At 34.8% G+C, this 24,625-nt stretch overlaps 1 protein-coding gene across 1 annotated transcript; it reads right to left on the bottom strand.

Moving 5' to 3' along the window:
- Positions 1 to 857: 857 nt before the first annotated feature.
- LOC145673757 (uncharacterized) lies at positions 858 to 13,863 on the bottom strand. Its single transcript, XM_081743505.1, has 3 exons — positions 13,558 to 13,863; positions 9,329 to 9,899; positions 858 to 4,952 (listed from the first exon to the last, which is right to left on the bottom strand). The coding sequence occupies exons 1-3, from the start codon at positions 13,683 to 13,685 to the stop codon at positions 3,111 to 3,113; spliced, it is 2,541 nt and encodes an 846-aa protein (XP_081599631.1). The 5' UTR covers positions 13,686 to 13,863; the 3' UTR covers positions 858 to 3,110.
- Positions 13,864 to 24,625: the final 10,762 nt, after the last annotated feature.

Below are 24,625 nucleotides of genomic sequence, written 5' to 3'. Positions count from 1 at the left end.
ACCCAAGTAGTGGTTCGGGTTCCACTTCAAACTGTAGGTCTCATCTCTGTATAGCCTCGGATCAGGAGACCTATAAGCGCAAACGGCCGGGATTCTGATGCTTGCAAATCGTCACGGAAAGCCTGTTCTACTAAGCTGTTGTGTCAGGAAAAAACATCAAGACCTAACCCAAAATTACACTATATCTAAGTATGTACACTCATGTCCAAAATTATTATCGCATGTCTATAAATTTGTTGTTGATTGTTGAAGGAATATAATTTGATAACGAATTCGCCCGGTATTTCTTATAATGTTAGTATGTATATAATCGGCAAAGACATGTATGTGGCTAATTTCATGTCAGAAAAGCAGTAAATAAGAACAATAAAACGAAAATAAAACTTTCTTCTCCATTTAGCAACATTTTGTCTTACTCATTCTAATTTTCGTATTTATAATTCTTTTACTATGAAACTTACCACAAAAATACATTTCCCGATTATACACATAGTATCAATATTAAAAGTACTCTGCAAAATCATTATCAAATTATATTCTTACAAGAAAACAGTTATAGATAGGCGACAATCATTTTGGACATGAGTGTACCTAGCTTGAGGGTCCTGAATCTGAATTTTCCATTTTGGATATCTTGATTGACAAAGTGACAACTATGCCACTCCGGAGGTCTGGAAAGTGCAACAGAGTGACAAATCATTTTGAAGATATGATTTCAGCCTGAAAAACAATATATATATATATATATATATATATATATATATATATATATATATATATATATATATATATATATATAATTACATATTTCCTTTTATACCATTACAGATAAAACATTAAAAAAATAAATAAAACTACACGGATTACTGAAGGTAGTTTGTGTATTTGTTCTTCTCAGTAACAAAATTTGAAGCTTGAAAAATAGCAACCAATCTACAACATTGCTCGCTCACTTTTTGTCTGACATGGACCTAAGAATGAGCTTAAAAGATGTTACAATTTATTTATAATCGTTTTCAAAATCTTTATTCTTGTGCTCCTTTTTACAAATTTTCACGTGACAATAAACTTATATATGAATTTGATTTACAGACTTGGTCCTCCATTATTACAAAGATTTAGATTTCATTAAATAGTTTTATTCTTTTTCTCGTGCAAGTTTCAATTTAATGTGAGTATACAGTTGTTATCATATTATTTACAACATGATATGAGTAATAAAAGCAAGATTACGGTGGTCAACTATTATATCTACCTTCATAACTTGAAATATTTCAACCACAAAACATTACGTTTTCTTCCGTAGAAACCCTATGTAGATAGTGAATTGAGAAAATACTTTTGAAACATTTCTGTCTTGAACGGGTCTCGAACTACGTACCTTCTGATTACCGGTAATCAGGAGGTGGGTGGGTCGAATCCCGCCCAATTTTGCTATGCATTTTCTCAATTCACAAAAGATTAGTTGGGAGGATCTACTTCTTTTTCTTTCTTTCCTTTTTCTTTCAGAAGAAAGTTATCTTCGTTTTCATTCACCATCTAAAGTAACACAATAAAATATTTACATCTACAGCTAAAAATCTTTATGACACTGAAATCATAACATAAACCTTACTGAATGAAATAAGCAGCATCGTTAAAAAAAAAAATAAAATAAAATAAAATAAAAAAAAAAAACAGCAAAGCCAAAAATTCCCTATTATTTGTACACATCACAATATTAACAGAACGAATAATTGGTAGTCATACCACATCTATGAAATGATCACTTTCATTAAAAATTCATGTTATACATAAATATCCAGAGGCTTTTTTGTATAACCTATCCCAATATTGAATTTGGTATCTATTCTTATTTCGGATTTAATTTGTTCGGATGTAATTCTGAAGTATGCACACGTTAGCAAAACATGTGATATATAATGTTTAATGCAAAAAGGCAAACAAAATAGACTAAATAATGCACCAAACGAACTTGTAAAGCAAGCAGCTTTTACTGTGTCAAATAACACCACGTTATCTAAGAAAGCTCGTACCACCCAGTAGAAAATCAATACATAAATTACGTAAAAGCTCATTTCTGTTCCAAATAAATGCAGTTACAAAAAGGAAATAACTAATACATGGCTACATTGTACAGTGGTGTTCAAAAAATGTCTCATTTCTTATGCATAGTCCATAAGACAAGCGACATAGTTTTGAACACCATGGTACATGCTGAGTGATAACACATGGTTTCAAAAAATACAGTACATATTTGTTTTTAAAAATGCAGTTTCTGAGAAACTGCAACAATAGAGAAAATACTGTATAGTGCAATATATACATAAAACATACTTTATACAGGATTTTTTTTTTCAAATGTACAATTAAGGATTGCCGGTAAAAACCTAAAACCTGAAGAAAAAACGCACGTAATTAGACTAGCGATTCTGTAAAAAAAGCACTACAGGTTGTGATGTATAAGCCTCTGAAAATACGGCGATCATTTTTAAAAATCGCCGCCATTTTGAAACTACATCGGATCGCCGCAGAAATTGCACAGTAAATTTAGAGTGCCTTGTGCTTCTGCCATCAAAATTTCATGTTAGAACACTAAATACGTTGTCCTGTATAGGCAAAAACCACATAATTCTAAAATGCTTTTTCTCATTTCCGCACACTTGTGTAGTTCCTAGTTTTTGAGATTTTGCTGGCAACTCCTGAATTGTAATTGTAAAATGCTAAATAACATAAGCTTAGCATTTGTATAGAGCAGGTTATACTTTACATCCTGATGTAAATATTTATCCGTGTGTCAACACCTTACTTATAAAAGAAGGGGACTTTTTTTTTTTTTTTTTTAATGATTTCTTGCAAGAAATTTACAAATGGAAGTTACTGTGCAACATAAAGTGCGGAATTTTAAGATGTAAAGTATAAGGTGCTCTATATCTCACATTAAAAAAATAAAATGTAAGAATTCCCTGGGAATTGAGAAAGTAGACAAAATCCTCACAAAGAGATAAAATTCTCATCCTAATAAAATGCCATATAAGAATGTGAATAGCTACTACCTGTGCTACATAAATTTACAATTCACAAACCACAGATTTTCCACCGTCTTGAAATCAGTCTTGAGACGTTGATGGCTCTGTTTCTGATGGTCTCTTACGGGCCAACTGCTTTCTTTCCTGGGCTTCTAATATGTAAGAAGGGTCCCTAATTGGCATGGATCTACTATGGCGAGGATCTACTAATTCTGGAAGAATGCAGTTCATATAAAAGCGCTCAAGCTTAGGAAGCATGTTTTCTTTCCAGAATGTGTCGTCTCGCTCAATAGTCTCAGTTTTCAACCCGAGAGGGGTCCACATTACGTAGATGCAATAATCTCTTTGGGTAATATGCAATTGACCCTGAATTTGATAATAATGATTATGACTTTTTTTAATGCCACAAATTTGGCCATCTTTCGATACATTCCACATTGTACATTTTTTTGCACGAATAGCTTCATCGGGTGTCAAAGAAGCTGCTGTTGAAGGGCACTTGACTTCGACGATACCATTTTCTCCAATAAGGCCATCAGGGGTTGCACCAAGGAAAGGTACTTCAGCATCGATGAAGAGTCCACATTCAGCAATACTAACGTCCAACCTTCTTTCTAAATCCTTTTTCGCTCTTTCTTCATTTATTCTTCCATACGCCATAGCGTCACAGTCAAAATTAGAGTAGAGAATTTCTTTAACTAAAGACTTGCAGCTCGTTGTGGGTAACATCTTACATACCCGACCGAAGTACGAAGCTGTAAGAAGTTTCCTACGTTGCTCCAGCCATTCGCCACTTTGATATTGAGCTACTGTCATCCTCTCTATTCTTTTACGTTCATCATCTGACTTCCTAAGATTATCTAAGAATTCCCTGCATTCTCTCTCGAAATCTGCAGAAGGCAAATCAGGTTTTTGAGCTTGCGCTCCATAATGTTCATCATGATCCGGTTTCTTTTCATGAAATAGAGACTTCCGACACTTTTTTTCCACTGAATTAATTCTGGCTTCTATCTTCCTCTTTCTAGTGGTCTCGCACTTCTTTGAGGTTTCACTGGGGCTACTGTTATACATTTTCTTGTGAAGCTTGTAAAAGGCAAATCCAGTATTATGACGTACGACTGCACCAGCACATCTACCAGCATACGAGCGACCAGCAGAGTAATTAATTCGTTTCCCTCCAAGGAACTTTGCCACTGCAGAGTAGTAGTGCTCCACTGGGTTACTGTCGACATCTTGAATAAGGCTTCTGCTGTGTAAACTCAGTTGCCTTACTACATTATTAATTTTTTCAAGTAGCCCACATTCTTTCAACTCAGGAACAATGCACTTTTCATTTGGGCATTGTTTTCTTGTGCAGAAGTAATCTGCACACTTTTCATGGCTGCCAAAAATATGCAATGGCGAATTGATAATATCTTTCCTCAGATTTTCTATCCTTTCATCTATGGGCGTGCTCTCTTGTTTTCGATGCTGTATCGCTTTAGTGATGGCGGTTCTTAACCGCAGTACATTGTCGCCCAATTTCTTCCTCAGAACTGTGGTATTTCTCTGTTTATCACTGGTTACTGCTATTTCTCTAAGTTTGTTGCAAAAATTGCGTAAGAGGTGATTTCGACATTCTACTTTCTCTACCGTTATGTTTCGATATGGTCTTGCTTCTAAAATTTTTTTGTAGACGCTACTGTCTCCATCTGCTATTAATTTATGATATCTAATGCCATAATCAACCTCGCTTCTGCAGAAACCTTCAACGATTGCTGCTGGTTCCATGGCACTCGAGCTACTGCTCTCACTCCAGTTCTTGAAGCATAGGTGGTCTTTCGGTTGTTCATCTTTGGAAAAGGCCCGACTACAGGAATAGCAATACTTATTTTTTACTCCAATATAAAGAACCTTTCCTGTCTCGTATCCCACGATTGCTCCCTGAAAAATAAGAAAAAAAAGAAAGTCGAAAAATAAGAAAAAAATAAAAGACAATCAAAGGATTCAAATTCTTAGGTCAGTCTCGAAAGTCTCGGTCTCGTCTCGAATATTGATATCTATTAAAATTGCCTTTACTTAAAATTTGTTTCGTTGCTGTGTTAAATAATATTGGAACGGTTGTCTGAAGTACAGCGGCGTATTTAGGGGATGACTATCGGGTTCAAGTCTCCCACGAAATATATTTGTGATCATTTTCCCACATTGCACGTACAACACAAATGTTTCTTACCCGTCCCTGAAGCCTCTCCCGATTTATTTTATTTTATTTTAAGATTTCTTGTTTTGCTACAGCCGCTCGTATGACGAAAGAACAAAGACATTTCTGCTTTACGTAGATAGTAAAAAAACAGTTAATGTTGAACGGAAGACAAAGAAAAGAAAAATGCTGAATTAGTAGCAGACATAATTTTGATTTTTAAAATTTATTTTATTTTTTTATTTAGCATAATCTTTGTAATTATATTCAAAATTATAGCAGTTTCATTTTGCTTCACTACAAACACGAAAGTATCTGACAATTTGGAACTATTTATATTGTTAGGCGCAAGAAAAAAAGTATATATACAGTATCGCACCGTAGGTAGTTGGGGCTCCGGGACTGATTAACAACATGAGGCCCCCTTTCATATTTTTATATTATAAACAAATGACAAGAATCAAACATATACTAAAATAAAATGTCTTTTTCCGGTATCAGTATTTACAATTAAAATGCAATAATTTATTAAAATTTTAACGTCGCTACATGAAAAGGTACATGGCATTAAGGACGCGCAGAAGAGAGTCCAAACTTCCCCTCCTTTGAAATCCCGACTATTATGTAAATTTACCTAATTTTAGGGGCGATTATACAAATTTTAATACAATTTGTCATCAAATTGAATTTGGACTACCCGAAAAGCTTTGGACCCCCTCCTCCGAAATAAATTTCTGCTTACGTTCTACATGACATCATTGAAATTCTATGGTTAATCAAGGCAACAACAATAATAATAATAATAATAATAATAATAATAATAATAATAATAATAATAATAATAATAATAATAATAATAATAATAATAATAATAATAATAATTTTTAAAACTTTTTAATACTTCACATAAACTACTGCGAAGAGAAGTATGAAGAGTAAAACAAGACATTTCCGAAAGAAAACAAATTGGTGTTTTATCCTACTTAGTGGAGTAACAATAACTCTGTGGGCCCCCAAAAGCTGATTTCGTCGCCACCGAGGGGCGACATTTCTCCTGGCGTACAAACATATAGGTCTGCAGCATCCATGACAAATTATTCAAATTACAGCACTAAATTCTTTAATTTCTTAGGTACTATCCTTTATTGAGTTCTCCGTGTAGAAATTTTGTAAAATTGACTGGTATTTTCGAGGCCCTTATGGGTAAGGGCCCTGGGGCACTGGCCCAGTTGCTCGTGCGTAGTTACGGCATTGGATATATGCTTATGTAATGCATTACGACCTCATGAACTTGTGTATAAGAAACAGAATGTATTTAAAGTGAGACGCGAACTATGCGAAACATCGGACTTTGAATATAACTTGTTTGGCGATCCAACCTGAGACCACACATAGCAAAAGTGAGTGCCGTTGCTCCCATCACAAGGTTAGGGAAGTTCGTGTTATAAAGTGTCAATTAATCACGGAGATGTGAAATGGTAATAAAGCATTTGATCAATTTGAAACCAAATATATTGTAGAAATAATTTACCCTTTTTGTTAAGATAATGAACGTTATATTATGCTTTAGAAATGACAGTCAAAGCAGAATGTGTTGAATAATAAATGAGAAATTGTAAAATTTCAATTTTAGTACGATTAAATAGTAGCATTCATGCTGCTATGTGTTACGTTATCCGTTAGGATGTATTGAACAATTCTGATTTAAAGGAAGAAAATAAACTACTGTTTAGCACCGGAGTTAATTTAATCGAGTTTAATTGTATAGGCAGTACTGAGGCTATATTAGACAAAGTCCATTGCTGAAAGTGAAACATAGGTTACTATTATAGTTTTGTCCCAGGTATGATATATCCACTGACGATTGAATCTGGAACACACGCATGGAAGCATTTGCGCTAGGAAATTACCTATGGAGAGGTACACCATACCATAATTCTAAGTCAAGAATGAAAGCAAAAAATAAGAATCGCAAACGACAAACCTCACGATACTAATAACACTTTTTAAAATTTTAATTTCGCAATATTTATTTCGAGACTTTCGAGACAAGACCGAGACTTGGCCCTCGAGACAGAGATCGATACAAGCATCTGTTGACCGAGACAAGATCGAGACCGAGACGGCGATTTTTGACTCCAGACGAGATCGAAACTACTATTTATCAATCGAAACGAGAAAGAAACTGTACGAAGTCTCGTCTCAATACCATCCTTACCCATGGTGATTTGCCCTTGCCTTCCATGGGATGATGATGACGTGTAAGGATGAGACTTGCAGTTTAACGTGGGATCCGAACAACTTGCCCCCCACCGGGAATCGAACCCGGAACCCCTTGAGTACAAGGTGACAAGTTTAACCAACCACTCATCCACCGGGGGCACTTTATCCCAACACTGACAGTGAGTAATAAATTGTTATTTCTCTTATCTTACAACAGTTTATTGCTGTAACTAAGCATAAGCGCTGTGCTTGTGTCAACTCAAAGATCAGCTTATTTACATCTAGTAGACAGCGGTGTTGGCGTGATTACCTCTCTCCTCCCTCCAATCACCTCACTCTACTGCCCCTAACCTGTATACTGATACATACTATGATAAAAATTGAAACGTTCCGGTAGCTGAAAAGTTACGAGTGCTGAGCAGTTGATTTTGGAAAATCAAGTAAAATTTATTGACAAAAAATAAAAATGCCACTTATAAGATCCTTCAATTCTCATTTGTGTTTACGGTGCCTTCCCCCAACAGACAAAAGGTCTGCCCTCCCAGCAGACAATTTCTGACTCCGCCCATGTATACATTACATTATCGCATGCATTTCCAATGAATTACTTAAAGCCCTTTATAAAATACAAAGAAAATTACAGACGCTAATAATGACAGTTCTCAAATTTCTACTTTAGAACTTTGGTGAACTAAAAAAAAAATCTACAACAAAAACAGCAAAACGCATTCAACACCTTCAAAGTAGAAAATGTGGAAATTTGAACATCATCATCCATTTATATACAGACATGTGCTTCAAATCAGTAAATAATAATAATAAATGTTGCCATGAGACGAGACGAGATTTTTCTCGTCACGTCCAGTGAAAACGCTGTCTCGTCTCGAAACTAGATTGTGTGTTTCGTCCCGGGGCAACACTAGTAATAATAATTCCATGTTCGAAACAGTTTTTACTTGCAAATAAAGCACATTTTATACTAGAATTTAGTTCGATATTAAAATTCTTAAATTTTGCATCTTATTTTAGTTCGATAGTAAGCTGTCTCCCTTTCAGAGACTTCTAAACAGTTTTTCGACATGGTTTTGTGTACACGAACATTCCAGTGCAGCTTATGTACATTATATTCGGAATGCATTTTCCCATATGTTACTTTCCTAGGAAATCTCCTTTCATTCTATTATGGGGGGCGCGGTGGCTCAGTGGTAGCCGGTGGGTGTAGCCGAGTGGTCTGAGGCGTTAGGCTGATGATTGTTAGGTGAAGCCCATTGGGGGTTCGAGTCCCTCTGTAGTAGCAAGGGTATAATTTTAACTGTCCTCGATGTTTCTGTGTTCGTGTCTCTGTCGTGTCTAGTAGTCCTGAACAGTGGTTGCAGTAGAAAATAAGTCAGGAAGTTTAAAAAAAAAGTGGTAGAGCGTTCACCTCTGGTGCTTGGGATCCCGGGTTCGATCCCAGCCCCCGCCAAGTGAACTTTGTGGTGGACAAACACCGTGCTCGTGGGTTTTCTCGGGGTACTCCCGTTTCCTCCCACTTTCTTCATTCCACCATTTCACTCATCTCTCATTATCACCTTCTCCTTTAGCCTAACCGGCATAACCGTGGGACGTAAAACTTACAGATTTCATTTCATTTTTTTTTTCATTCTATTATTCTTTGAATCGTATTATGATTAATTCAGTTCAATAGACTACATGCTCTGGAAGAAATGAACAGAAAGTACGTGATTGTAGAAGATTCCAACTACTAGATAACATAAAAAGAAGTGGAACGTATGCTGCTATGAAACGTACGGAAGAAGATCGAGTGGCGTGGAGATTGTTGTGAAAATCCTGCAGAATTGGGCACAAAAGCATGAATGAGAGATTGAATGAAACTACAAAAATAAACATTACTTACCACTCCTGATAAAGAGCTATAGTTGTTCCTGTACGATCTTTTCCCCCAGCTTCCATCTGCAATTACTGATACTAGTGGCGTACCGTCTCTATCAATAGAACCCCGTTCTACTGCGATACGTGCTTCCTCCTCAGCGGCAATTTTCATCTCATCTTGAGCAGTTTTTTCCCAGCCGTCGCAAACGATATCATGGAACTTTTTGAATGTTTTGAACGACAATGGTGGAATATCCAATGCAGACAAAAGCTCTTCTAACTGGGCATGACCACCTCCGGTAGATATTGTCCCAGCTGCTGCTGCAGTGTTGATGTCCATTGAGTTAGTTCTCTCTCCTGTCCAGATCGATTTTTCCAAATTGCACATGTTACATTTGAATGTTAGTTTGCTCTTTAGACCAAAGTGGGTTTCTCGTACAAATATCATGTTTCGGAATGTGCAGCCAAAGGGGCCATGATCGTCTAACTTCTTTATACTGTCCAGAAAAAACTTGATGTCTACTATTCGTCTGCCTTCTAGAGGGATGTTGGAGGTATCGGTAGGCGTCGGTGGTGCTGCAGCTTTTTTCAATTCTCTGTAATAATAATAATAATAATAATAATAATAATAATAATAATAATAATAATAATAATAATAATAATAATAATAATAATAATAAAAATACATGTCTTCATGGTGCTGGGGTGGCTTCAGATGGAATGTTTTAAATCCAGTACGAAACGGCAAGAGTTGGAATTCCTTAGGGTCCGGGTTTCAGATCGCGTATAAGATCAGTAGCAAAACGGATATAGGACAATTTGCCACCAGTTTTCGCAAAGGATGACAGCTTGATAGGGATTGTTTCCAATCAAAATTCTCGCCAGACCAATTTCTGATTTTTAATTTAGAAGGAAAATTTTAAAGAGTACCGGCTGCGAGAAAGAAAATCGGACAAGAATTCAGTGCTGTCGGTTTCCGGGCTAAAAACCGAACAAACGTTACTAGGTCCTGTGCCCCAAAAGGCGGATGAAAGCCTTCGCAATGAAGGCGTATCGAATTGTACAGTCCGCAGCAAAAAATCGGCAACATGGGCATGTAAGTTTATTGTGAAACGACGAAGTCTTTTGCTCCAAAATAAGTGTGCAGGGGAGGACGCCGAGGTTTCTCCTGGCGTGATTCGTGCCACTTAGACGTTATGTTGATTCCCTGCGTTGTTAAGCGTAATTTCACAATAAACTTACATAATGTTGCAGTTTTTTTTTTTTTTTTTTTTTTTTTTTTTGCTGCGGACTGTACAAAAGGCGCTCAGGTTCTAAATTGCTGAAGATTTTAAGTTCCAGCACTAAACTTCCAATGAACAATACAAAAACTTCATCAGGGTGTATCCAACGGATTTGGAAAATTTATGGAAGAAAATTGGGCTAAAATGTTCAAAAAACTGCTTTTTCATCGCACAATAAATTCATGATTAACATGTTCAACGTCCGAAGTACTTGATTGCTGATCACCTTCTTGTCTTCCTGCGTTCAAGATTGGAATTTTCTGAGAATCCCTATCGCTGAAGTTCAGAAAGTCTGAGGCGATGCAGCTGACCAACATTTCAATGCTATCAAAAATACAATAGAGTGGAGATGCAATATCTCTTGTGATATTCTTTCAAATACAGACAGGAAATTCCAGAAATTCCAACTTGACGACAAGGGCGCCGATCCTAGGGGAGCCGTGCCCCCCAAAGCTCATGCGGGCCCCCATGTATGTTTATGAATATATATTTTTATATGTATTTTTTATTGTTATATGAATTTCTTTTTCTGAATGCCCCCCCCCCCCAAGTTACAGAGAAATCGGCGCCCTTGGGGGTTGAGGAAAAACATACGAAAGGACTATTAGAAGACACACATTTTCCTCTTCTTCTTCTTCTTCTTCTTCTTTTTTAAATTGTAAGTACTCATGATTGGTTTACCTGCCATGTCAGATTCAAATCCTGTTCTAACTGCATTGCACAGATGTCGAAAAAATATATTTTACGTATCTCAAAAGTTATAATAAAATAAAAGTTCAAACAAACTAAAACTAAACTAGTGAAAGAAGAACTGAAAAGCACGAAACAAGATCAGAAAGTATTCACATTTTTGCCGCTGTGAACTACAAATATCTACCTACATTTATAATTGATATATTATGTACAGTGAAACCTCTCTAAAGCGGACAGCCGTGGGGAATCAAAAATTGTCCGTTATAGAGAGGTGTCCGTCTTAAAGAGGTTTCAATATTTTCTTACGTAAATTAATAAACAAGGTAATATGCAATTAGAAAAAAAAATGCATGAATCACGTATTTATGAATATTACCAAAATGTTACTGTACCTGCATTATCTTGTGCCATTCAATTCAAGGTACAACATGGGAATAAGATGTTATAGTTCTCTGCACTTTGTACTTATCGCTACTTACTATGTTTTCGGTGTTGCTTTAATTTATGAGTTAATTGCAGTCCAGCAATGACTTAAAAAAAAAAAAAAAAAAAAAGACAATATGCGTACCCGTGGTCAAAAATACCAAACTTGTCTTCTGTTTGGTTAGAAATTCCAGCGGGACAGTAGAATGATGTGTCATTCCGAACAGTGGGCAACTATCAATCACTTTTGTTTCTGAAGCAGATTGGGTGGGAGTGAAATGCACGCAAAGGATATAAGGGTGTTGTGAAACAGAGACCCCTCCTCTGGGTTGCTGAATAGACAATTGAGGCGGCAAAATGTTGTCACACCCACATGTTCTTCCTTGGTAACATACGTATGAATTACTAAAAGTGTATTTTTACTGCACTTTCCAACTTGTTTCTAGAGAAAGTGTCCGTAATACGGTGGCAAATAATACCTATAAAAGACAAGAAAGACTGTCCGTGTCCGTACTAAAGAGTGTCCGCTTTAGAGAGGTTTGCCAATATGTTTTTTCCTATTACAGTGTTTGGGGATTACAAAATATGTCCGTTATGGGAGGTGTCCGCTTTATAGAGGTGTCCGTTAGTAGAGGTTTCACTGTATAAGGCAAAGCGACATAGGACAATGGCAAAACTGAACATTTTCTGATCTTGTTTCGTGTGTTTCAGTTTTCTTTCAGTAGTCTGATTTTAGTTCGTTGTGCTTTCTTCATTGTCTGGTCACTACAAAATAAGTGGAAATAAATATATGATTTATGAACCAAAGTAAATGTAACTCACTCTCTATTATATATATTATTATTTCGTTGCTGTTGTTTCAAAGTCCGATCCGCAGTCTAGATTTTCAAAGAATGTTTTTGGGAAGAGTAATTACGCCTTCCTCAAGATAATTTCAAATGCAATAACACGATTAGAAGTGAGAAGTACACGTTATTATTATTGATAGCATTTTGTCATTAATATGAATCTATTAAGTTCAAATGTTTCTTAAACCGCCACGACTTTGATTCTTAGCGAGGAACAGCTTTAGCTTAGATTATTAAATACGAACTGATATGACTGTTACATTCAAAGTATGTTTTTCTTTATTTCTGTCCTTCAATTTCAATGAAGTCAAAAATTTTATTTACTTCCGTTTTGATTCGGGAATTAGCGGGTTAAAGTTACTGGTGCTACCAAAATTACCACTCCACGGACCAAATCACCCCGGTGAGAAAACATTGCAGGAAGTCAAAAAATATTACAATTTTTTGATGTCTTAATTTTTGAACTGATAAATAAGTCTATCTCAACCAGAAATGAATTACTTAAAACAATTTATATTTTTGATAATCGATTTTATAACCAAGGCTCCGATTTTGATGACCTAAAATTATGAAAAATAATCTATAAAATTACAATAAAACATTAGAAAACCTTTAGAAATGTATTACAGAAAATATGTATTCATGCTTTCTGTGGATGAATGTCTTTCTGAATGTGATTAAATAGGCTTTAATACTAGAGTTAATTGCTCCACTTGCTGGAAAGCATTTTGCATCTGTAATTATATGTAATAAATGTAGTGTTTGATTTTTTTTTAAAAAAAAATAAGCAAATGCTAGAGAATTAATCGCTAGAATAATTTTCTTTAGAGCGAATTATGTCCTATGCATATTTTCTTTACGAGGGATTTTGTTCTATCTGAACGAAAAAAATCTTAGGGGGGGGGGGAATATGCCCAAAACTCTTGTGGAATATTTAGGCATACTTCACATCAATGTTGTGTTTACTTTCTTCAAAAGGATAATAATAATAATAAAAATAGTCTTACCTTTTCCGTTCCTGATATTTTTTCAATCCAGTCGGTAGTCTTCTTTTCTTCCTTTTTGTTGACAGTCTCAAATTATTCGACAATTTGCCTTTCTTATGTCTGCCTTGTCTATCTCTTTTCGATGGCATTCTATCCCGAAACAAAACAAAATCAGTTCTCTTCACTAAACTCTCCAACCACAACCTTTACACCGATCAAATTCGGAAACAGACTGAACGATATGAATGACAAAACTTGTTCTTTGCTGATAGCGGGGGTGGGGCTGAAGAAGCAAGGGGTAGATGACACTCTGTGAGGTTATAGTTGGTTCGCTATCCTCTTATACAGTTTCAGAAGCTCAAAGGAAATGTCCCTTTCCCACCAAAAAAAAAAGAAAAGAAAAAAAAACACACACACAAAACAGTACTCAAATAACGCCAGCGGACAACCCTCCCGCTGGCAAAACCGACCCACCCATCAATGCTGGTACGACGTTGCCTTATGTCTTTCCAAATTGTCAAGAAATGGTCAGTGAATATTCTTCCTCTCTCTCTCTCTTTTCTTTTTGTGTCAATTTTAAAAAATCTTTTTCGCAACACGCTTTTATTTTCCCGTAACTCAGATAAAGTAAACATTTTGCTGCAAAACTAGAGGAATGTAACACAGCAAGCATAAACAGCTATAGAATAATAAGCGAAGCGCTATGTAAATAGTACCTATTGACTATAGCAAAACCAAAGAAATGTACTGTAATAGACGCACTCTCCAATTTTGATAAACATTGAAGTCTATTCTGTAACACAGATCGAATACTATTATCAATATAATATAAATATGTCTTATAGAGTGCTGTTCATGCTAAGAGACGAGAAATAAGGTTTCCTTGTCTCATCTCGTAAATTTTGTAAGTCACATCTTGTCTGGCTTTCGAAGATTTTGTTTCTCTAGTTTCGAATATCGAAAAATATGTCCTCGTCTCGTTTCATTTTGTAAATTCACATACAAAATTTACGAACCGATTTTTTAGACTTCCAAACTATGCTATGCATAAGTGTCGGAAGTCTTACACAACGAGTTTGTCTGTCTGTTGTAGGGTATCACAGCCAAAACAATAGAAGATATCGAGATGCGGATTTTGCAATCGATTCAGCATCCCACAAACAGGTTTTGTCTTCTCTATTAACCCTCTATTCAAACGAGAAGTAATTAAAATTAATCATTTCGGAATGGTAATAGATAGCGAAAAACATTTTTCTGCAATCGATTAATGGTCTATTATTACTACCTTCAACACTCTATCGAAACCGGAAGTGGTTCAATTTACAGTACTTCTGGTTTTAATACTGATTTTCCGAGCAAGAACTGTAAAAGACATTGAGAAGCACCATTTTTGCAATCGATTCAGCGTCCCAAGAATAGCTTCTATACCCTCCCTTAACCCTCTATTCAAGCTGAAATGGTTCAAATTAACGCTTTTGGTTTTAACATTTATCGCCACTGAACAAAACCAGTAAGAAACAGCGATATATATATATATATATATATATATATATATATATATATATATATATATATATATATATATATATATATATATATATATATATATATGAACTCAGGAACAGGTTCTTTCTTTGATACTATTTCTCTATTACAACCAGTTGTAGATGTAACCGACTACTTCGAAGTTTGAGTATTGTATTCAGATGGTTTGGGAGTCTTCCGTAGTTTTAAAATTCACTTGTATTAATTTCACCTAGAAGTTATCAGAATCCTTCAGCGTAACGAGAGGTTCATGAAGGGAGTGATATAACATTCAAACCATATTTAACATTGGAGTATATGGTTTAATGAGTTGCGTATCTTTAAAAAAATGATAAATATTTTTATTTTGTGTGAGTACAGTCATTTGATCAATTTATGATTTTTATACTATGATTCATGTATCAATAAACAAAATTTGAGAACTAAGACTTGGATAAACTAGAGTTGCCTGCCAGACTCGTGAAATTTATCTCTCGTCTCGATTCTAGTCTCGAAAATGAGACGAGAATTGTCATTTTTTCTAATCTCATCTCGAATTTACAAAATACTTACCATCTCGGAGGCAACACTAATCTAATACTATATATATTAACAATAAATTACGCTTAATTTGCTCAAGTATAAATTAGAAATGAACATTGCGTGAATTTATTATTGTGTTTTTGTCATAATCATGATTTTTTGGGCTGCACAATTCCAATTGCTTGTTTCTTTAAATCATTACGGATTCAGTAGTTAATTTAAAAAAAATCAAATGTGGTCATTTAAAACCTACTTAGGCAGTCTGTAGGACAAACGTAATACGTAAATAATGATAATAATTATTATTATCCCTTACTGATCACTTTTTTTTATATATATTAGCAATTTTGCAATCGTTTCCTCGTATACGAAATTCTTAGGTATTATGTTTTAATACTTGTTTTTTTTTTTTTTTTAAAGAACTTTAGAAATAACACAAAAAGAAAAATGTGGCAACTACAGATCTGTCACTCTCACCCACTTTCCTTCGACCAGCAATAAATAAGCGCTCATACTGTGTTTGGTGACATCCCCCACCACCCGCGGTGTGTCGGCATCAGACAGCAACTGTAAATACCCGGTCACGGAAGACGAACGCAAGCCTGCTTTCTCCGGCTGCATTTTTGAACAGAGTCATCTAACGGGAAAATGCTGAACTTTTTAAACATTAATTATTAAGAGAATGTGCACTCTCTAATTTAATTAGCATTTTCTCTGTAGATAATAATTAACAAGAAATAAGAAAATTTTAGGTTCAATAAAGACGAATCAAAGATTATGAAGGTATGCACCTCAATTGCTAATTCTCATTATTTTCTCTAAAAAGAGGTATCGGGTTTAGTGGTAAATCTTGATTTCCTTATGGGGAATTAAAAAATAAAATTAATAATTTTGAGCAAATTACACACACATACTTTATGAATACTTCATGAATTTGAATAATATTGTTAAATGTATAAACCTGCTTTACGATTTTCTCCAAATGAGCAGTGTAGGTCGTGATATCATGCAAAATTGAAAAAATCCTATGTTAAATTTATCCCATTTTTCACGGCATCCTCGCAAAGCTCCAGTCCACAAGTTCACTTTTGATATTTTAGACATGTTTTATCTTTAAGATCTCTACTTGAATCTCCTTTCAGAGCGCATAAGGTTCAAAGATTCATGTTCAGAAATTGTTAAAAATGCAAAGTATATCTGTCATAATGTTAGTTACTATACATATGGAATAGCTCTAATAATGATATTAAGAATTTTACACGTACACAAAGGAATAAATAGAAATAAGCTACAAAATATGCGAAAAGATCGTGCATTTTGTGTTAGTGGCTTTCTTATATGCGTCTGCAAAGTAGTCCGCTCTTAACTTACCTTTGTAGAATAGTTACTTAGCGCTTGCTCTTTATACTTTATTTTTTCATAACCATCAGTACAAATCACATACCCTACAGTCTTTTTTTTCTTTTTTTTAAGAAACGCTTGTTCTCTCTATTCGTTATAGTGTTTTCCAACAAGTAGTAGGGTGATTTGTTAAAGCATGATTTAGTGGCCCCCCATTTTTTTCGATGATCATTAGTTCCAGCTCCGTACCTACAGTATTTTTAAAATTTTGTTCGCGAGATTTCGTTATACAGCTCTCTTCTATTAATAAAAGGTGTTTGATATTATTATTCTTATGTTAGTAATTTAAATATGGCCAAAAAATTCAAATTTTTGCCTTTAAACGTGTTAAAATTATCAAGAGTTTTACAAAAAGTCGCAGCTTCATTGTCATAACGCGAAAATGAAACTTTAATAAAACTTAATCAACATATCATTAATTTTAATAAAACAATACTTTCGTTTTTTTTATCACGAAGGGGCTAAACCTTCGCTATACAAAGGATGGCCAAGAATTTCGCATGTGGGTCATACTCCTTTATTGGGACAAGTGCCATCTTACTTTTCAAAAGGAGTTTATAAACAAAATTTAATCTGCCTATTTTAAGAGTTTCGAAATATACTATATTTTTATCACAAATTTGGAGCCGATTTCTCCCTTAGGATACCGATTCTAATGAAAGCAATATGATAAAAAAGAAAACTGATTCGACTATCTTCGAAGCCATTATCAGTGATGAAAGTGATGAGTACAAACTATTTCTCCCGGGGGAGAATTTCAATACACAGGGTAAAAGTAGCACTCCAAAAGTACTGTTTTTTTCGGAAGTTTGGACGAGGGTGGTAAGAATTTTATTGGTCCCAGGAGAAAATGTGCCCCTGTGCTACCCCCTGAAATCATCAGTACGTGGTAATGAGGCAATCAACATCAACTTAATTTTTACAAATTACCATTTCTCCTTTTAGAAGCCAAGCTATCCTAAACGCTGGAATAAGTCTTCACTTACTTCATTGACGAATTTATATCAGTAGATTCAAGTCCCTAATGACGGACTTGCAGGATACACTATTTTATCATGTATTGTGAATCTCCTTCCGCTTTAGGATATATATTTTGGCGACAGTGAGGTGGTGAAATCACGACTCTAGCCAAATGATTTGGCGTGGGAGACCTGGGTTCGATTCCCGGAGGGAGCTCATGTGGTTCGGATTCCACATTAATCAGTAGATCGCATCTCATATAGCCTCGCTGTTGAAAGGGACTTTAAACTCAAAATCAACTCAACTCTAGCCAAGTGATTCTGATTTTCAAAAATTCGTTTTACATAGTTCAGCGTTTACCTGTGATCAGGAGACAGAAAACTTCGATTCATATTTATATGTTGAGAAAGTATTATATAAATTACCTTTATACCTTTTCCTGTAGATGCTGAATATTCGAAAACTCGATTACACCGAACCATTTATTTTAGTGAGGAGTTTATATATCAAACTTCATCTATATAACATGAGGGACTTTGGAGATACTTTATTTATAGGCTAAATTTTAAAATTCCATTTCCCCCGTAGGATGCAAATTTTAACAAAACATTGACAAGACGAAATTACTAATTATGTTGAGAAAACCATTTAAATAAACTAAAAAATGAAGCAACCACCCCTTTTCGTATAATTTGTTTATATGTGTTATCGAGATGTATTTAATAAACTAGCAATCGTGGAGCAATCAATTAGTGTGCTCTCACTAAATATTCACGTTTGGTGATGATCAGCAGTTCAAATCCGGCATACTAGTTTTTTTTATTTATTATTATGTTCGTACTTTGTTAGTGATATTTTGTTAAACAACTCTCTTTTAATCCAACGTGGAAGGCCCGGGTTCGATTCCCTTTGGGAGCTCATGTGGTTCGGATTTCACGTTAATCAGTAGGTCCACGTCTTATATGGTCTCGCTGCTGAGCGGGACGTTAAACTCAACTCAACAATCTCTTTTAATCCAAAAAAATATTTCTCAATATTACTAATTTACTGCTATTCAATTTGAATATGTGCATAAAGTATAATTCAAACTTCTATATTTATTAAATATTACAATTATCAAGATTTCAATAAAAAGAAGGAACTTGATTGTCACAACCTGAAAATGAAACTTTAATAAAAGTTTAGTCAACATACCCGCAACTTTAATAAAACATTACTTTCCTATTTATTATGCATCATGTAGTGCTAACTATATTTGTTGTATAATTTTGCAATACAAATTAATTTAAATATTCTAGGAAAAGTAACTACATTTGTTAATTCCTTTTGTACACAATGCTGTGATAAATCGTTACATTACTACATAAACAAGTATGAAAGTATCAAAATTATTTTATCGAAAATTTCGTCTAATTCAATGCAGAATATTTTAAAATTATCATTCAATGTTTTGTTGCATAAAAATGACCATAATAGGATTGCTTTTTTTTGTTTACTCTACATATGCACTGCAAGTTATACGTAAATGTAGTTGAAATAATTAATATAATATAAAAAATATATATCAATTGGTGATTTAAAAAAGTGTTGGACAATATGAAGATCTACAAGTATCATTTTATGCGAAGTTGTCTAATATATATGTGAAATTAAAATTAAATATTTTTAAAGACAGTACTCCAAGTTAATTTGTTTGATTGTAAACGTAATATTTAAAAAAAGCACTTAATACTACTCTTTGATGAGAGTGAAAAGGTGACGTAAATAAGTTTTCGGTTTGATGGCTGATCTTGAGTTTGTCGTCTCTTTGAGCACTGAGGCTATATGAGATGTAGATCTACAGCTTAATGTGGGTTCCGAAACACATGCGCTCTCACCGGGAATCCGAACTGGATCTTTTGCGTCGAAAAGGCGTACGTGAACCTTATAATCACGAAGGAACAGTTTTCACTTCAAGGAGAAATCCCAATCGGAGGTGACTTGAAAGAGTTTATTTCGGAAGAAAGATTAAATATTTGCATGAACTTCAGAATGGTTAACTTTTTCAGGTCTGAAAAACCAATTTAGTTGCGTTTGAACTTTTGGAAATGTCATTTTGAAGGTAGATAGAGTCTTGAGTGTGTGTGTTTCATAATGTATTTTACAGTGACCTTATTGTTTCTCATAGCCATTCTCTGAAATGAAGTTTTTAAAGTGGCAATTTTAGTCGAAATCTTTTATTTTAAGGTACCGTATATGTATGAAATTAAGTTAGAAATCCCCCTTCAGTAGTGTTTGAAGGATTGATGTTAAACGCTTCATACTTAACACGTTATCTTTCACCCAGTGCTTCTTCCGGACAAGCTCTGACAGTGCCGCCCCCCCCCCCTTCCGTAATACTGACAAGGAGAAGGCAGAGTTTGGTAAGTGAACTTCGGAGCCATTTTTTTTGGGGGGGGGGAGGTGGTAGTGCACATTTAAAGAGTTAATATTACAAACTGGGAGAGCGCAATGGCCAAAAATAACGGAGAAAAACCGTCTTAAAGTTTTGTACTTGCCGCATATATCGTGCGACGTACGAATTTATCAATTGACGGTGTGGCAGAGTAAGTAAAAACTGTAACTCGTGTATATAGTATCCCGGGTTCGGTTCCTGTTCGAGTCACACATCTCTTTTTTTTTCTTCAACCAATAAAGTAGGCATTTGTAACTATAAGTAAAATATTAATTCATCGTAAGTTTATAATGAATAAAACAATATAAATTTTCAAATCACTTGTAAAATCTTTCAATGTTCCATGTTAACTGGCAAACCAAATATAATCTATTCCGTAAATATACTGATATCACGAGTTATATTATGGTTACGACCAGTGGCGTATTTGCGATTTTATTTCGGGGGGGGGGGGCTTTGCCAACTTTAGTCCTGGAAATGTGAAAATTCTTCAAGATATTTAATTTACTTATATATAGTAAATAACATTTCAGGGGGCTTAAGCCCGGAAGCGCTCCCTTAAATACGCCACTGGTTACGACAATCGTTGTGTAATAAATGTTCTTGACGCTTCGTGTCTACATCTGTTGACAATGTACGAATTACAAAGGAGTTGAGGGGAAAATCCCCTTTGCTAATACTGGATGTTGCTATAACCAAAGGAGATTTCCTCCTCATTCCCCTTGTAATTCGCACACTGTCTACAGATGTAGACACGAAGCGTCAAGAACATTTTTTACACAACCACTGCGGTAACAATAATATTTACGGAATAGATTAAATTTTGTTTCTACCGTAGTTAAAATGGAACATTGAAAGATTTTACAAGTGATTTGAAAATTTCTAATGTTTTATTCATTATAAACATATAATGAATTAATATTTTACTTATGGCTAGTTTATTGGTTGGAGCAAAAAAAAAAAAAATGTATGACTCGAACAGGAGTTGAATTCGGAACCCTTTACGCATGAGTCAAAGACTTTTTCACTTTGCCACGCCTACACTTGGTAAATGTGTGTGTCGTACAATATATGCAGCGAGAATAGAAAACTTTAAGATGGTTTATCTCCGTTATTTTTGGACATTGCGCTCTCCCAGTTTGCAATATTAATTCTTTAAATATGCACTAACAACTCGCAAAAAGTGGCCCCGAAGTTCACTTACCAAAGTCTGCCTTCTCCTTGTTAGTGTGCCCCCCCCCGGAACATAAATTCTGAAAGAAACAGTGCTTTCACCGAATACTGATTTTTGTTTCTAATCTTGTAGACATATCTGCTGAGGTGGTAGTCATAATTTACGTTTTAGCGAAATATTTCTGAATAGAATTTCGTTCATACAAAGGATGACTTCAAATCTATACTTCGTACACATTATGGATTACAGGGGATACCTAGTACTTTGCCGTACTATGTAAGGTATGCCGAACAATTGTTCGTAAGGAGAGTGCACAAGAAAGTAAAAAAGCAGTGTCATCTTTAGATTTTTATTCAAAACTTTCAAGTGAAAAATAATTCGTTGAGCATTGAGACAATTTTAAACAAATTCAAAATACTTTGATGGATTCCTAATTGTAATTCTTAATTCAGAAATCTGAGGACGTCTATATTCTAAGTGACGAAAATACTAGTTTCTTGTCTAACGAGTTAATTGGCTTCCTAGCGTAATTCTTTATTTCTTTTCTGTACACGAAAATACATAGATTAATACCTATGATATTAATAAAAGAAACTTCTTTCTGACGTAACAACCAATTATTATAACCACACTTATTTCTAATTTAATATGATGTGTAACGCTTGTTATAGATGTTATATCAGCTTGAGAGTTTATATACTGTAAAAGCTATAGGAAGAGAGTCCTTAGCTATCTGATGATTAGGCTGCTCTAGAGTGTATTAACTGCTAAGGGGTGTGGGATTAAGCATTGTCTATTGTTAAATTATTATTTATTACTTAACACTATTTTGAAGAGGGAACATAATTAAATTAACTTTCGCAGAAAATAATAAATATTTTACAAAAACAATTGTTCCAAAAACTTTATCACATGAATGATAACTAATGAATGTAGGTGTGCAGTTAGCACTGGCGTTTCAAAATCAGGGATCTCCGTGTTTCAATTAAATATATGCCTTCTTGGCTAGAGATTCTCCATCCCATTACGCGGAGGCAGGGATACATATTTTTAATATATAGGCCATGGCTGAATTAATAAATATTCTGTTCATTTTTTGTTAATGTTTCAGTGCACCTGGGTCTTTTGGGCTATCAATTTTATCTAAAATCTTTTAAATAAATAAAACACATAACGCAATCACCATAATTTGATCCCACATTGAATACAAGAGTGAAGTCAAAACATACTCTTACAAAACATTATACAGCTCAATGAAGACAGTAAACATAAATTATTTATTCTAAATGAACGTTTAAAATAAATGTGAATAGCATATTGTATGTATACTGATAATCAAATAATTTCCCTAATTTCAGAGATTCAGTTATTCAGATAAGATTGAATACTAGCATGTGCAATCCTTCTAGTTAGTGGTTTTATACAGGGTGTTTCAAAACAACACCGACAAAATATTTGGGATGTGATTAATGACACCAAGGTAATACAAAAAGTATAGACCAGTCTGGGTGCACAAATGCTCCCTTTCGGAGTTATAGTATGTCAAAAATATGAAAAATGAACTTCAAAGGTCCATAGGTCCAAACCTATGGCACCTACCGTGGTCGGGTCAAGACTTCACTTAGGAACTATATGTGCTCTCTCCAAATATCCAACTTTCACAATCCTGTGGTACTTCCGCAACAATTTTTATAGAGGTAGTTGGTGAGTACTTCAATTGGCCTTTAGCCAAACTCCCTCTATAGAAATTGTTGCGTGAGTACCTTAAGATTCTGAAACATGCATTTTTGGATAGCGCACATATTAGTTTCTAAGTGAAATCTTGACGCGACTACGGTAGGTACCATAGTTTTGGACCTATGGATCTTTAAAATTCTTTCTTTCTTTTTTTTTTCATGTTTAAGGCAGCCTATAACTCCGAAAGGAAACATTTCTGAATCCAGGTTGGTCCATATTTTTTGTCTTGTCTTGGTTCAGGAATCACCTCCCAAACGTTATCGGTGTTGTTTTGAAACATTCTGTATATTTGATACCAAATAATAGGTATGGTTCAGAAGTATAAAAAAGATAATAATCAAAATTCAGTAAGGTTTATCAAATTTGCTTTGGAAACACGCGAAAATCTAGTTAAGAATTTCAAAGGTACTTTAAGAAATTTATCCCAATTTAGAGATACGAATCCACTTTATTTTAATGGCGTAGAGGACTCGGATTCGATTCCCGGTGGGAGCTCACGTGGTTCGAATTCCACGTGAGTTACATGTGCGTGGGTTTTCTCGGGATTCTCCCGTTTCCTCCCACTTTCTTCATTCCACCATTTCATTCATTACTCATCTCACCGTCTCCATTAGCCTAACCGGCATAACCGTGGAACGTAAAACTCAAAGATTTCATTTTTTTCCACGTGAGTTAGTAGGTCCACGTCTAATATAGCCTCGCTGCTGAACGGGACGTTAAACTCAAAGTCAACTCAACCCAACTTCATTTCAAGTTTGGTTATGAATACGAATTTGCTTTAAAATAACTTGCAAATAAAATACAATTTTCGACTATTGAATTTTCTTTTTTATCAGTCAATAATGAAGTCATATGTTTTCAATGCAAGAGACGTCTTCTTAATAATGCCAAACAATGGTAGTAATTAGGTATCTCTCTTGTATATAATTTTTAATTACGAAGGAATGTTACGTATGAAATTTTGGCGGCTTGGCAGCAATTGTGCAAGGAATTGATAGGCGTAACCGCTAGTGAGAGGCTAGAGCAGAGGTAGCATTTCGGCTTTATGTAGTGAGGGTTGCGAGATCGAAACCCACTCAAAGAAAAATTTATTTTTTTAAAATATATTTCGATGATTGCATCACAATTGTTTCTGCATGCTTAATCACATATTCACATAACATTTTATGGATGAAATGTAGCCCTTAAAAGGGCTGTTTGAAAGTAAACACGTTCTTAATATGATGTCCAGTGACCACCTGCTTCAACAACCGCTAACATTCGACAAGGCATTCTTTCTATCATTCGACGGACATAGCCCGTGCCATTCGTAGCAA

This window comes from Thermobia domestica, chromosome 17, assembly GCF_964235325.1.
Source record: "Thermobia domestica chromosome 17, izTheDome1.hap1.1, whole genome shotgun sequence".
Taxonomy (NCBI): domain Eukaryota; kingdom Metazoa; phylum Arthropoda; class Insecta; order Zygentoma; family Lepismatidae; genus Thermobia; species Thermobia domestica.
Note: the sequence above shows the minus strand (reverse complement) of the source record. Positions and strands in the feature narration are given on the sequence as shown.

Bases quoted from the DNA above. Each gene is read 5' to 3' on its own strand.
- LOC145673757 (XM_081743505.1), bottom strand. From the start codon at position 13,685: ATGCCATCGAAAAGAGATAGACAAGGCAGACATAAGAAAGGCAAATTG. The intron at 9,900-13,557 runs GTAAGACTATTT...TTATTATTACAG, and splicing joins AAATATCAGGAACGGAAAAG to AGAATTGAAAAAAGCTGCAG. The intron at 4,953-9,328 runs GTAAGTAATGTT...CTTATTTTTCAG, and splicing joins ATAGCTCTTTATCAGGAGTG to GGAGCAATCGTGGGATACGA.